General features: G+C 38.8%; 4 protein-coding genes across 4 annotated transcripts; 3 read left to right on the forward strand and 1 right to left on the reverse strand.

The window, feature by feature from the left end:
* Window positions 1–12: 12 nt before the first annotated feature.
* On the reverse strand, window positions 13–2,896 carry LOC111470138 (protein NRT1/ PTR FAMILY 8.1-like). Its single transcript, XM_023115638.1, is given in 6 exon segments — window positions 13–1,043; window positions 1,131–1,171; window positions 1,174–1,683; window positions 1,815–2,032; window positions 2,109–2,252; window positions 2,713–2,896. Coding segments are annotated over 5 exon segments (1,707 nt in total). The 5' UTR covers window positions 2,215–2,252; window positions 2,713–2,896; the 3' UTR covers window positions 13–211.
* An 875-nt stretch (window positions 2,897–3,771) lies between these two features.
* Window positions 3,772–6,386, forward strand: LOC111470137 (laccase-4-like). The gene is made up of 6 exons (XM_023115637.1): window positions 3,772–4,229; window positions 4,374–4,525; window positions 4,610–4,854; window positions 4,965–5,093; window positions 5,171–6,097; window positions 6,197–6,386. The coding sequence occupies exons 1-6, from the start codon at window positions 4,020–4,022 to the stop codon at window positions 6,325–6,327; spliced, it is 1,794 nt and encodes a 597-aa protein (XP_022971405.1). The 5' UTR covers window positions 3,772–4,019; the 3' UTR covers window positions 6,328–6,386.
* An 833-nt stretch (window positions 6,387–7,219) lies between these two features.
* On the forward strand, window positions 7,220–8,733 carry LOC111470144 (transcription factor DIVARICATA-like). The gene is made up of 2 exons (XM_023115647.1): window positions 7,220–8,019; window positions 8,194–8,733. The coding sequence occupies exons 1-2, from the start codon at window positions 7,619–7,621 to the stop codon at window positions 8,582–8,584; spliced, it is 792 nt and encodes a 263-aa protein (XP_022971415.1). The 5' UTR covers window positions 7,220–7,618; the 3' UTR covers window positions 8,585–8,733.
* A 4,130-nt stretch (window positions 8,734–12,863) lies between these two features.
* Window positions 12,864–14,648, forward strand: LOC111470139 (uncharacterized acetyltransferase At3g50280-like). Its single transcript, XM_023115639.1, has 2 exons — window positions 12,864–13,345; window positions 13,444–14,648. Exons 1-2 carry the CDS (start codon window positions 12,917–12,919, stop codon window positions 14,458–14,460), a joined length of 1,446 nt encoding a protein of 481 aa, XP_022971407.1. The 5' UTR covers window positions 12,864–12,916; the 3' UTR covers window positions 14,461–14,648.
* The last annotated feature ends 65 nt before the right edge of the window (window positions 14,649–14,713 follow it).

A 14,713-nucleotide genomic window follows, 5' to 3' on the forward strand; every position in this document is an offset into this window, starting at 1 on the left:
TGATTCTTCACCTAAACCAAACATTTTCATTGATCAAACCACACATTTAACACTGTTGAAAACAAAAACCCAATCAATAACTTAGGCCTCAAAGTCAATAAAGCAACCAATGAAGAACAAAAGAAACAATCCCAACAAGTGATTCAAAGCAAAACAAATCCAACGTAAATGTAAATAAAAAGCTAAGAACTGAGAATTGAAGTTGGTTTTTTCAGCGCAAATGACCTGTTACCTTTTTGTAGCGATAGCACTTAGCCACAAAGAGATAGGCAAAGAAGTTGAGGACGCTGAGAATGGCCAACAGCCAGAAGAAATAGTCGAGATGTCCCTTGTTTAAGTTATTAGGAATCCACCCGAGCTTCCCGTGTCTCGTTGTCATGGTCGTCACGATTGTAACGAGCAATGTGCTTAAGTAGTTTCCCAATCCAACCAATATGAGCGACAGGGCAGCCATCATGCTTCTCATTGCGTCTGGTGCTTGGTCATAGAAAAACTCTAACTGTCCTATAAAAGTGAACACTTCTGCACATCCGATCAAAAAATACTGTGGAGCTTGCCAGAATATCGACATCGGAATGTACTCCGCATCGTATAGCTTGTTCTTCCTCACATACTCCAGCCTGAAAACTTCCAACACACCTGCTGCAACCATGGAGAAAACAGATATGACAAGTCCTATTCCCATCCGTTGTAGCTGTGTGAAGCCAGGCTCATTGTTCGTGAACTTCTTCGCCATTGGGACGATGAGTCTGTCGTATACGGGAGCCCAAAACAGAACGCTGAGGGTATCGAAGATCGAAAGCGAGGCCGATGGAATTTTGAAACTTGCCCCAATGTGCTGGTCCATTATATTACCTTGTAGAATAAACATGGTGCTCATTTGGCTATACACTGCTGAAAATACTATTCCACACGCCCACACAGGCAACAATCTGATAATGCTTTTCAGCTCCTCAACTTGTGTCACTGTACAAAGTATCCATGCATTCCCTTGCCCCTTCATTCCATCACTTTCCCTCAATACACAAGCCTTATCTAGGAACCTGAAAAGATGTAGCCAATTTGGATAATATAAGAATCTCTCCATGATTTTCGACTTCCTTCAATTCTGATCCCAGTAATATACTTACTTTAACTCGTTCATGTGCTCGAGCTTGCGACTTCCTTCGATTTCGACTCGACATCATCAGCAGTCTCGTAAAGGAGAGACTTATCCTCTGGAACTTGTACTCCTTGTTTCCTACAAGCTGCAACTATAACTTGCAAGATTCTTGTGAGAGGACTTCCTGCTGGCTTTTGCAGACGGTACAACGAGCTACCGGAGAAGAAAAACACTACAGCAATGGCCATAGCTACTGCAGGAACTCCAAAGCCCCACCCCCACCCTACATTCATTTGTATCCATACTAGAACTGAGGAGGCAATCATTGCACCAACGTTGATTGAAAAGTAAAACCAATTGAAGAAGGAGCTTTTCTTCTTCCTTTCGCCTTCATCATTTTCGTCGAATTGATCGGCCCCAAACGACGACACACATGGCTTGATTCCCCCGGTCCCGAGGGCGATCAAGTAAAGTGCTATGAAGGTGACAGCAGTTTGACCTCCAGTTGGATGGCAAACAGTATTGTCACAAGATGGCTTCAATCCAGGGTCTGAAGCAGCCATCGTCAACAATGTCATGCCCTGCAAAACCATATATCATAAACATGGTATCACTACAATGCAGCCACTAACTCAAGCCAACCCAGTTCAAGTTCTTATGTGATTTGAAGAACAACTCGTTCTCTTTTCGCCGATCGACAAGAAAAACTTACAAAGACATAGAAGATTGAGAAACTAGCAATGGTCCAATATCTTCCCAAGTAAGCATCAGCCAAGAAAGCTCCAATCAATGGTGTAAGGTAGCAGGTTCCTGACCAACTAGTAACACTATTTGAAGCAGCTACATTGTCCATGTTAAGACGTATTTGAAGATAGTTCACTAGATTGGTACTCATCCCATAATATGCCAATCTTTCACAGCATTCATTCCCTTTACAAATATATCATCGTTACAAATTTCAACAAAGAACAATCAAAATCAAACGTTAAGAACAGAGTAAACATACCGAGAATAAAGCGACAAGCCTTCCATTTTCCAGTCTTCTTCTTATTAGCAGGATTCTTATGAATATCAATGGTACCATCTTTTGTATACACATCATCTTCTGCCATTGTAAAGTTCCCTCGTGATATGCTAATACCTACTGAGCCTGTTGATTATAAAACTAAACCCCAATCGGTAAAATTAGAACCTAATAATCTCATCTCTACGAAGTTAGATTCCCTTTGAAGAGGCAAGAACAATCCAAAACCACATTCAACTTTTCAACTCTGATTGTTTGAATTTGGTTAAAGTAATAAAAGGGTACGGATGAACTTGCCTTTTTCCACGAATGAATTTAAAATTCAACGCACTAAATTTTTAATCACTCCAAGGTTTGAGTGTCGCAATCAAAGAACACAAATAAAACAGAGAACACTGAATCGTATCACATGCTTGAAGAAGTCAAAACCAATATATAAAATCAATCACAAAGCAAACAGAATCAAGTGATTTCTGGAAGATCCAAAGCGAGAAATGTTGTTCTAGAGGAAAAGAATCGAAGCCCTCTTGAGATGATCGAAAATAATGAAAAGGGTTGAAGTTTATGAAAGTGTAGAAACAAAAACCTTGAAGAACAAGAGAAGAAAAAGGGATCAGAGCGATGAGTTGAAGAAGATGAAGGCGCGAGAAAAACAATGACAGACAGAGCAGCCCGCTTCTTGTTCGTCACAGCCAAACACTCGACATTTAATCACATAATGAAACGGCAAAACCAAAAGTAGCTTTTGGTTGGCCGATCGTTCAATTCATAAATTTTGTTAATCCGTTGCAAGATTATCATAATAATAATAATAATAATAATTAATAAGTGTGGCCTAAAATATACTTTTTAATTTTATTTTAAAATAGTTATTACTTACTAATATTTTAAAATTATTTGATTTAATATAAAAAATAAATATGAAGTTGACATTTTAATAAATTAATTAATTAACCATTTTAATTTTGAAATGTGTATATTGTAAGTTAAGAAAAGCTAAAAAAAAGATTGAAAAACAAGTGAAGGGTTCGGAATATATTTTAAAATTGAAATAGCAAATATCATTATACAAATAATTAATGTTATTAAAAATTAAGTTTTCATAATATTATTAATATATTTTGGATTATGAAATATTATTAATATAAACTCACATAAATTTTGGTTTGCATGCATAATTTTTTTTATTTGGACCTCTTTTGATTATGATTCCTCACAAATTATCGATTTTTCATACAAAATATCATTAATTTTTTAGTTTTTTTTGAGTTTGGGTTGCTACAAATGATATCAAAGAACCAGACACATGCGATATGCCAACGAAGACGCTAGCCCCTTGGGCTTTGGTTGAAGATGCGGTCGCTGGCCTCCAAGGGTGGGTTATGAAATTCCACATTTGTTTGAGAGAGGAACAAAACATTTCTTATAAAGGTATGAAAACCTCTCCTTACCAAAAGTGTTTAAAACCGTAAAGCTAACAACGATACGTAACGGACTAAAACGGACAATATCTGCTAATGATGAGCTTAGATTGTTATAAATGTTATCAACAATGTACAAACAATATTTACCAACGGCATGCTTAAGTTGTTACATGTCATTACAACAAATATCATTCATACCCTTCCCCCCTTCAAATTGATTATTCTCAACTTGTCACGAAAAAGGAAATGAAGTTGGACAAAACCCCCCATCACCATCATAATTAATTACACCTTGGAAAATGAACATTTTTACTTTTTAGATAGAATCCAGAATATTATAATAAACTAAGTTTAATAATATAAGAAAAAAAGAAAAAAAAGAAAATGGTGCAGCGGATTGTGGTTTGATCTGAAAATCCTTTTGCATGAAGTCATGCTTTAACTTATCACCTAACTGCGAAAGAACGACATGGCAACAACACATAGATTTATTCCCTTAATACCTTATTTTGAGTTTCTGTATATAAGCCTGACTCGCATGCCCATCCTTCTCATCATCTTCTTCTACATTTCTTCCCCACACCCTTCAATGGAGTCTTCCAGATGCTTTGTTCTCTTCGCACTTTGCTGCCTTCTTCCTGCTTTGGCCGAGTCCACAGTTCGCCATTATAAGTTCAATGTAAGCTTCCCCTTCTTTACTTTTCTCCTTTCCTAAAACTTAAGGAATTTGAACCCTTCAACAAAACATAATTATTAAGAAACAGGGCCTTCGAATGACCTGATTCTGTTGTGATGACTGATATTGAGCCATTTTGGGTGGCAGGTGGTGTTGAGGAAGGCAACTAGACTGTGCTCAAACAAGCCCATTGTCACCGTTAATGGACTGTTCCCTGGACCAACCCTTTACGCTAGAGAAGACGATACCGTTCTCGTCAAAGTCGTCAACCATGTCAAATATAACCTTTCCATTCACTGGTGAGTTCCCACAAAATCATATTCTATGTAGTGTAATGGAGTATGATAACTCACGGTCTCATGAACACAATGTTGGTGGTATAGGCATGGAATCAGGCAACTCCGAACTGGCTGGGCTGATGGACCTGCATACATCACACAATGTCCGATTCAACCAGGGCAAAGCTATGTGTACAACTTCACCATTACCGGACAACGAGGCACGCTCTTCTGGCACGCTCATATTCTCTGGCTTAGAGCCACTGTCCATGGTGCCATTGTGATCTTGCCGAAGCTTGGTGTGCCTTATCCATTCCCTACACCTCACAAAGAAACTGTCCTTGTGCTTGGTATGAACCTCAAAAGTTCACTAATTCATCTTTCCATCCTTTCTTTTCCTTCTGGAAAATAGAGATTTTGACTTGCTTTTGAGAATGAATGGCGATTTGAATTTGTGTAGCTGAGTGGTGGAAATCAGATACCGAAGCTGTGATCAAAGAAGCTCTCAAGTCGGGACTTGCACCAAATGTCTCCGATGCTCACACCATCAATGGCCTCTCAGGGTCAATATCAAATTGTCCTTCACAAAGTAATTCCATCAAGAAACTGACCCAATTCGAACTTTCCTCAGATGGATTTTCTAATGTTGTTCTTTTTGGTAATCAGGGGGCTTCACATTGCCTGTTCAAAAAGGAAAGACCTATTTACTACGCATAATCAACGCTGCACTCAATGAAGAACTGTTCTTCAAAGTCGCTGGCCACAAGTTAACAGTCGTAGAAGTCGATGCTACATATGTCAAACCATTCAAAACAGACACAGTTCTAGTTGCTCCTGGCCAGACGACCAACGTCCTCTTAACCACGGATAAAAACTCTGGCAAATACATGGTGGCTGTCTCTCCATTCATGGACGCTCCCATTGCGGTCGATAACAAGACTGCTACCGCCACGGTGCACTACACCGGTACAATGGCCTCATCCCTCACAACAAGCACCAACCCCCCTCCCCAAAACGCTACACAAATTGCCAACGCCTTCACAAATGCCCTCAGAAGCTTGAACTCCAAAAAGTACCCTGCCAATGTTCCATTGACAATCGACCACCATCTCTTGTTCACTGTAGGGCTTGGAATCAACCCATGTCCAACTTGCAAGGCCGGCAATGGAAGCAGAGTAGTAGCTAGTATTAACAATGTCACTTTTACAATGCCCACAACCGCTCTTCTACAAGCACATTTCTTCAAAATCAACGGCGTTTTCACCACAGATTTTCCAGGAAAACCCCCTCACAAATTCAACTACACAGGGGCCGGACCTAAAAATTTGCAGACTACAAGTGGAACCAAGCTCTACAAATTAAAATACAACTCCACAGTGGAACTAGTTCTACAAGATACAGGAATCGTAACCCCAGAAAACCATCCCATTCATCTCCACGGATTCAATTTCTTCGAAGTCGGTCGAGGGGTCGGCAATTTCAACCCTAAAACCGACCCTAAGAAATTCAATCTCGTGGATCCGGTAGAGAGGAACACAATCGGAGTTCCATCAGGTGGATGGACAGCAATAAGATTCCGTGCGGACAATCCAGGTAAACAGAATATTAACCAACCCTGTGTCGAGTTCTTGTTCAAATCTTACAACTATTGAAATGAAATTGAAAGAGCTTTGATTTAATTTCACCTTGTAGGAGTATGGTTCATGCATTGCCATTTGGAAATCCATACGACTTGGGGATTGAAGATGGCATTCATGGTGGAAAACGGTAAAGGCCCCAAACAGTCGCTTCTACCGCCTCCGAGCGACCTCCCAAAATGTTAATCCACAGGAAAGAAATAATAAGAACAAAGAAATTTAATTTTTGCTTTTATACACATGATTTATAAATCGTTTCTTTTTATTTTTATTTTTATTATTAATGGAATTTTCTTTTCATTTTTTTCTTTTGTATTTTTAGTCCATGATAAATTTTTTTTGGCAACTTAATCAGATAATATATATATATATATATATATATATATATATATATATATATATACCCACGGTCATTTACTTATATACTTCTGTGACTAAAATTGTGACTATATATATATATATATTTTTTTTAAAGTCAAATAACGTTTGAGAGTGGATAATCTATAAGGGCGGGTTGACTTTATTTTTTATTTTTTAAATTATTTGTGGTGGAATTTTATGAACAGATGAGATAATTATTAATTAATCTCATGTTTGAATTTATTTTAAACAAAAAAATACTTGTTTGATTTGTCCGTACAACGAGGCAGGGACAGGTGTCAGAACGGAGAAGGTCAAAGCAAAATTAAGTAAATAAATAAATGAAAGATAATAGAAAAAAATAAAAATAAAGGAATTAATTAAAATAAATATACAATTATGAAGCAGCTGTACTTGGTGGGTTGTTATTTCTGGTGATGACAGAGACCTCGAGATGATCCTGATTTTGTGGTCTCCTTTTCACTTTAATTAATTAATTAATTAATTAATTAGTATAATAACTTTGTAATGATTAATGTCACAATAAAAATAAAAAAAGAGCTGATTTCCACTCTGTCTTTAACTCCAACAAAATAATCTAAATTCTTAGCGGATTTTAATATTGACCAAATGGGCATCCCCTGTTCTTCAACATCTCAATTTGATTTATAAAGTTTAATTAGGAAAAGTCTCGTCTTTTATTGTGCATTTCTCTCATTTTTTTCTCCAATTAAGCTTAAATGTCCCTACAAATTCCAAATCCACCAATCAAAATTCGACAGCTTTTACTCAATTTATGTCTCTTTTCATTATGTGCCTTCTTCTTGTCCCATAGATCTCGATCCCACCGGCAGCACCAATCACTGTTTTTCGCCTTCTCAACCTAAATTTTGTTGTTTAATTTCTTTCTGAAGAAACCCATTTTGTTTTTCGTATGGTTCGATCAAGTTCTTTGGTTGATTTTGGTGGGCTAGCTCGAAGTTTTGGCCCTGTTCTTCCTCTGTTTCAATTTCTTACGATCTGTTTAGTTTTGCATTTCTTCAACTGGGTTTTTATGGGTTTTTGATTTCTTCCACTGCTATGTGTTTTATTTTTTGAATTATTCTAAATTGGGTTGATGAAACGAGGAATTGGAATTCTGTCTCCGGCGACCGACCGTCGAAGCTCCAGCTGCTCCAACTGGACGGTGGAGGAGAACAAGCGGTTCGAAAATGCTTTGGCTTTGTTTGACAGTGATTCGTCGGACCGGTGGTTGAAAGTCGCCGCCATGATTCCCGGAAAAACCGTCGGCGACGTGATGAATCAGTACAGAGAGTTAGTGGCGGATGTGAGTGATATTGAAGCAGGGTTGGTTCCGATTCCGGGGTACGCTACTGGCAACTCTTTTGTGTTGGAATGGTCGAATGACGGCTGCGGGTTTGGGTCGGTTTACGGCGGCGCCGGGAAGAGAGGGGTCTCCGGTCGGCCTTCCGATCATGAAAGGAAAAAGGGAGTACCTTGGACTGAAGAAGAACACAGGTTTGATAAACTCATTAATTTGCCTGCTTGAGACATTTAACTCTAAATTGAGGAAAATGAAATTAAATTTTGGGTTTGATTCATACATAAATGATTATGGAACCAAGCTTATCAGGTTATTTCACTCTAGTTTTGAGCTTATCTAATGATAGTTCGATATGACTAAAATTACAGGCAATTCTTGATGGGTCTGAAGAAGTACGGTAAAGGAGATTGGCGGAACATTTCTCGTAACTTCGTCACGACAAGAACTCCAACGCAAGTAGCTAGCCACGCCCAAAAGTATTTCATCAGACAACTCACTGGAGGGAAAGACAGGAGAAGATCAAGCATCCATGATATCACTATCGTCAATCTACCCGACAATCTAACTCATCCCAATACTAAGTCACCTTATTCCCCAATTCCATACAATGGCGTGACACCAAATTGTGGGATCTCCTCACTCGGACCTAAGCTATTACAAGACCGAATCTTTGTTGGAGGCAACATCCATGGGTGCCAAAATATTGGTCCTTACAGCCCCAATGTTTTTCAAGTGCAAAGGGAGCAACAATACAAGTGAGGATATAGTTAGAATTTGGGTATTGAATTAATTAGTTTGTATGCTTATATTATTGGCAAATAAATGTGGTAAAGATGGACATGTCAATGTGTAGTCTTAATTAATGTAATAAACTTAAAATGAATATCCAAGACAATTATGTTTGGGCTTGGGCCGGACTATTGGGACATGAAATGTGTACTTGAGTCCAAAGATATTTTTTAGAAACTAAAATGAGAACCACGGGAACTTATGCTTAATATCATGTAAGTAAGTCAGTGATTCGTAAGAGTTAAAAGACATATGAAGAGACAGGAGAATGAGAAACGATAGACAAAGAAACACGAGCACGAGGGCTATGGGTTTAAGAAAATAATGAAGAGAGGAGGGAAAAGGAAAGAAGAATGAGAAGATTTTAAGTGATGGTTGGTTTGTAAAAATCCCACATGCATTGTAGGGGGAAAAGGTGGGGTTTTTGTGTTTGGTTTGGTTTGGTTTGGTTTTAGTTTAGTTGATGTCTACAGAGATATCACTGTCTGCGCAACACACTCACAACGTGCCCACCACAATCATTATCCATTACCCACTCACCACTTTCTTTTCCTTCCTCATTTCGCAGCAGCACTTAGCTGAGCCACCCCACCTGCCCTGCCTCTCCTCTGCGCATCTCGGTTCTTTGAGGACTTTCATCGAACAGGTAGTGGGCGTCATGAAACAACCATGGAAGAAATGGAAGAGGCAGCTTGTGCCAAAGCTGTGTAGGCCTTAGGTGCTTCAAGTTGTCAGGTTTTGGTTGGAGGTTGTAGCTGTCATCGTATGGGCCAGTTCAGTCCCTCTCAATAATGGCCCTCACAGAGATATATAGCTGTGGGAATATTCCTCCCACCTTCCTTATAAATTTACTCCCAATCTGGGTTAGTGTCAGGTTGTTGGTGGTCAAATTGTAGCAACATTGGGAGCTTGTCTGTAATTCCTAACCCAAAAAGCCTTCCACCCTCATGCCTCACTCAATTGCTTTTGCTAAACGACACCAAACCATAAAGTAACTAAATCTACAAGATTTTGCCTTCATATGCACATACACTCTAACTTATCCATTTAGGTGTTCTAGGTCTTGTTCTACGTCCAGTCATTCCACGTCATATCCAATCCAATCTCTATTCAATTTAAGAGAATGTGAATGAATAACGAGATCCCATATCAGTTGGAGAGGAGTACGAAACATTCTTTATAAACATTTTTAAGGGAATCCCTTGAAAGAAAAGTCCAAAGAGGATAATATCTACTAGTCGTTGACTTAGATTGTTACCAATGGTATTAGAGTAAGAAGATGGGCGGTGTGCCAGTGAGGACGCTAAACTTCTATCCCACATTGGTTGAATAGGAGGACGAAACATTCCTTATAAGGGTGTGGAAATCTCTTCCTAGCGGTGTACTTGAACTATTACGAATGGTATCACACTAGCCTTCAAGGGAGATGGATTTGTGAGATCTCATAATGGTGGGAGAGGAGAACGAAACGTTGCTTAATTGATTTACGAGCAACAAAAACTATTTGGGGTTATAAATGGATTGATGGATATTGGAGAGGGGATGAGATCTGATTCAGATTCAGATCAGTCAGACACAACTTGGTTTTCCTTCACGTGGGTGTTCGTAAGCTTCACAACCTTTCTTCTCTGCCATCATCATTTTGCACAAAAATTATTGGCATACACATTTGCTAAATAATTCCAACTTTACCCTTCAACTTTCAAACCTAATTATTATTTTTTAAATATTAAATATTAAATATGAAATATTAGTGTCCTTAACAATTTCTCTCATCAACACCAAAATTAAATTAAAATCAAATTACAAATAATTGAGATTCGATTTTAATTAATTAAGTTTTTGATTAAAATGTTGATTAGTGGTGGGAGTTAGCTAATCTCCTTAATATATATATTTTTTTTTGAATTAGCCTTTTCCTAAACCCACTATGTTTTGTCTCCCATAATGTTTTATAGCTCAACTCAATGCCAAACGAATATAACTAACAATTACGTAATGGAAAAACCCTAAATTCTACGAGAGTCTTATCACCTTGTAATCTCGCTTTACATGTTCGTGACAAGTCACCAAATCAAATAATACTGATTGTTTTTTAAATTATTCATTTATTTTTCAAAAATAGAATCGTCGGTTATCTCGATCTTCGGTTCTCTCATAATCGTTATGTTAGAAGAAGTATATACTCACATGCACATAATGCACATATTATGCTTTATTTTATGATTGCATAACAAAACCAGCTTCATTGATTAATAAATATAGTGTAGATCCAATAATTGTGGGCATATCTCACAATGATTATCAATGATGAACACACTCATTTCTCCTAAAATGAAGTCTTAATGTATAACATGTGTGGATACTATAGTTTTTGAGTTCGTAATCAATGATGGAATGACAAAATAAGAGAAGGGTAGATGGAAATGAATACTATATGTTTCTTTTTAGTTCAAGAATGAGTAAGAGAGGAGAGGGTTGAACTACTAATTTGTAAGAATTTAAGTCTACCGCTAACAGATATTGTCCGTTGCGTATTGTTGTTAGCCTCACGATTTTAAAATGTGTTTACTCTAGGGAGTGGTTTCCTCACCTTATAAGAAATGTTTCGCTCCCTTCTTCAATTGATGCGAGATCTCACAGTTCACCTCTTTTGAAGGCCCAACGTTCTAGTTGACAGCCCTAAGACCATTTATGATAGCAGATATTGTCTACATTGATTCATTACATATCGCCGTCAGGCTCGCAGTTTTAAAACTCGTCTACTAGAAAGAGATTTTCACACCCATATAAGAAATTGACGTGGGATCTCAGAAACCAATTGTCGGTAGCTAAATCATTTTATCGAGTCAAGAAGAGTAGGAAAAAAAGAAAAGAAAAAAAAGGTAAGGAGAGGGGAAGACAAGAGAGAAGGGAGGTGTTGTTGGTTGAGGTGCATGAACAAGAACATTAAAGGGGTGATGTAGTGATGTTCTTGAGTTGTGTCTTTTCAATGTAGACCTCTATGTGTCTGGGTTTTATTCAATCCCAACCAATTTTCATTTTTTTTTCTTAGTATTCGTGATTTGTAAAGGGTAATGATTACAGTGTTTATTAAAAATATAGGGCTATACGGACTCGAACCGTAGACCTTCTCGGTAAAACAGATCAAACTTATTATTATCAAAATGATTTGAACTGTTTCAAAGACCCAACATGCATTTTTTTGCATTGGGCTCTTTCATTAACTGCTATAAATAATAAGCAAGTTAGTCTACCATATGGAACATTTAGCCGCCATTTTACAATGCTGTATAATATAAGATGATATCAGACACCTTAACTCAATTAATTATGGATCAGCTCAACCTAGTGAATATGATTATTTATAGACGAGTTTTATCCAATCTCAACTTCTTACTTTTATTGGTCTCGAGGATAAATGACAAGTTTAGTGATGCTGTTCCCAAAATTCAAATAGATAGCGTAGCGAATCCAGATCTAGCATTTAATGGCCCTGACATTTCCTTGCGACATGATCGTGTCACTCATTTCTCACTTCTAAGATTATAGTATATTTTGTCATCACTCACGTGTTGTCTAGGAAAATTCTCAAGAAGTCACTCAACAAAAAAACTACTCTTAACAAAGCATGCTTATACATTTGGAATTCTTATGATTAAGCTACTGGAAACGAAGTTGTACCTTGTTGGTATAGCTAGTATTACTCTCATTCGAATGTGACGTCGGTTTATTCATGTACTCCTCCTTTACTCGAGTGTTACAATAGCAGACATTCACATGACAACAAAGGGAAGACCGTGACCTAGAAAATAAAAAAGCAAAATTGTACACTAATGCAATACTTGTCGTTTACGTGATAACAACGACAAATTTGTTTGAAAATTTTAATGATTTAAGGGGCTTATCTTCCTTTAAATACAAAATCAAATATGATGGTTTTATTTTTGAAGAATTTGTTAATTTCCCTAACATCAAGATGATATTTTTTTAATTATTTTGGTCCGACAAAGGGGGAAGGGATCATGTTTTTTAGTGTTGGGCAGAGCAAAGAATCCATGTGTCCTTCTTCAACCTTAGTCTCCCCTTCTGACTGGATTCTCTTCTCGCCACGTCATCCATTCCAAAGCTGACACATATATTAATCATTTTTATAATAATAATTATTTTTGTAGGTCCAATCCCAATTCCCTCAAGTACTCAAAGTGCATGAATCCAACTCCTATATATTCTCCCTTCACCCTCCCTCTCCCTTTCAATCCCAACCTTAATTTCCACAACCAAACCAAACCGAACCGAACCATGCCTTCCTCTTCCATTTCTATTCTCTCTCGATGCTCTGTTTTTCCCGATCAACCTTCCTCCCTCACCTCCCTCAAGCTGTCTGTTTCCGATCTTCCGATGCTCTCCTGTCACTATATTCAAAAGGGTGTTCTTCTTCCTTCTCCTCCTTACTCTGTTTCTGATTTCTTCTCCTTTCTCAAACGAGCTCTCTCCGCCACTCTCTCCCACTTCCCCCCTCTCGCCGGCCGCTTCTCCACTGACTCCGACAGCCATGTTCACATCCTTTGCAATGATTCCGGGGTTGAACTCGTTCAGGCGAAGGCTAAACATATTACTCTTAATACCCTTCTCTCTCCCGGCGATGTCCCCGATTACTTCAAGGAGTTTTTTCAATTCGATCACACTATTAGCTACTCCGGCCACTTTAAGCCCTTGCTAGCTGTTCAGGTTTGTTCATGATGTTTTAAATGAATGTAACATGTCTCAAACAATGAATCCCCTGTTTTGAAATTTGACGGCGGAATATTTGAATTTGTTTTTGATAGGTGACAGAGCTAGCTGATGGAGTGTTTGTTGGGTGTACTGTCAACCATGCCGTCACCGACGGGACCTCTTTCTGGCACTTTTTCAACACATTGGCTGAAATTTGCAAAGGGACTAAGAAGATATCGAAGACGCCGGATTTCTGTAGAGAGACTGTTTTCAACTCGCCGGCGGTGCTGAAATTTCCCGAAGGTGGTCCGGTGGTGACGTTCAACGGCGATGAGCCGTTGAGAGAGAGGATTTTTCACTTTACGCGAGAATCCATTTTGAAGCTGAAGCTGAAGGCCAACACGAACAACCAGATCGCCGGACGGAAGCCGGGCAATGGATTTACCGACGCTGTTGAGATTTTGGGGAAACAGGGGAATGACAGTTGGAAAACCGTCAACGGGAATATAACGTCCGTCTTGGAGAATTTGATTAAAACTAACGTCCCAAATCGAACGGCTGAGATTTCGTCTTTCCAATCGTTGTGCGCACAATTGTGGCGCTCTGTGACACGTGCGAGGAAACTTGACCCGTCTAAAACGACGACGTTTCGTATTGCGGTGAACTGCCGTCACCGGTTGAACCCGCGGCTGGAGCCGTATTACTTCGGCAACGCGATACAGAGTACTCCGACGGTGGCGTCGGTCGGAGAGCTTCTGTCGAACGATCTCTGGTGGTGCGCCGATCTGCTGCATAAAAACGTGGTGGCATACGATGACGCCACCATCCGCCGAGAAATCGCCAATTGGGAGAGGCATCCACGGCTATTCCCTCTCGGAAACAACGACGGTGCGTCAATCACCATGGGCAGCTCGCCGAGATTTCCGATGTACGACAACGATTTCGGTTGGGGCCGTCCAATCGCCGTCCGAAGCGGACGAGCCAACAAATTCGACGGCAAGATCTCCGCTTTCCCCGGTCGAGATGGTAACGGCAGCATCGATCTGGAAATCGTTCTCTCGCCGGAAACAATGGCCGGCCTCGAGCAGGACCCAGATTTTATGCAGTATGTCTCAACAATTACCGTTTAGAGGTAAAAAGTAAAAAACAATATATATTATATTATATATAAAGTTCCAAATCGTCTCTAAAACTGTGAGCGAGTGTGTGGAATTTGATTAAGAAACATAAAACGGCGGCGTTTATCTTATAATTATGTTTACTAGGTTGTCCGTGATCTTTATAGCTTGTAAGTTTCCCACCTGATGGGAAAAAAAAATTGTATTCCACTGCAATGATTGAGATCATCTTCTTTCTTATTTTAATATTTAATTTCTTAAAGGA

Source organism: Cucurbita maxima, unplaced genomic scaffold (assembly GCF_002738345.1).
Source record: "Cucurbita maxima cultivar Rimu unplaced genomic scaffold, Cmax_1.0 Cma_Scf00043, whole genome shotgun sequence".
Lineage (NCBI taxonomy): Eukaryota > Viridiplantae > Streptophyta > Magnoliopsida > Cucurbitales > Cucurbitaceae > Cucurbita > Cucurbita maxima.

Coding starts and splice junctions, on each gene's coding strand:
- LOC111470139 (XM_023115639.1), top strand. CDS start 12,917: ATGCCTTCCTCTTCCATTTCTATTCTCTCTCGATGCTCTGTTTTTCCC. Junction 13,346..13,443: donor AGCCCTTGCTAGCTGTTCAG/GTTTGTTCATGA, acceptor TGTTTTTGATAG/GTGACAGAGCTAGCTGATGG.
- LOC111470144 (XM_023115647.1), top strand. CDS start 7,619: ATGAAACGAGGAATTGGAATTCTGTCTCCGGCGACCGACCGTCGAAGC. Junction 8,020..8,193: donor TGGACTGAAGAAGAACACAG/GTTTGATAAACT, acceptor CTAAAATTACAG/GCAATTCTTGATGGGTCTGA.
- LOC111470137 (XM_023115637.1), top strand. CDS start 4,020: ATGGCAACAACACATAGATTTATTCCCTTAATACCTTATTTTGAGTTT. Junction 4,230..4,373: donor TTCGCCATTATAAGTTCAAT/GTAAGCTTCCCC, acceptor TTTGGGTGGCAG/GTGGTGTTGAGGAAGGCAAC. Junction 6,098..6,196: donor ATTCCGTGCGGACAATCCAG/GTAAACAGAATA, acceptor TTCACCTTGTAG/GAGTATGGTTCATGCATTGC.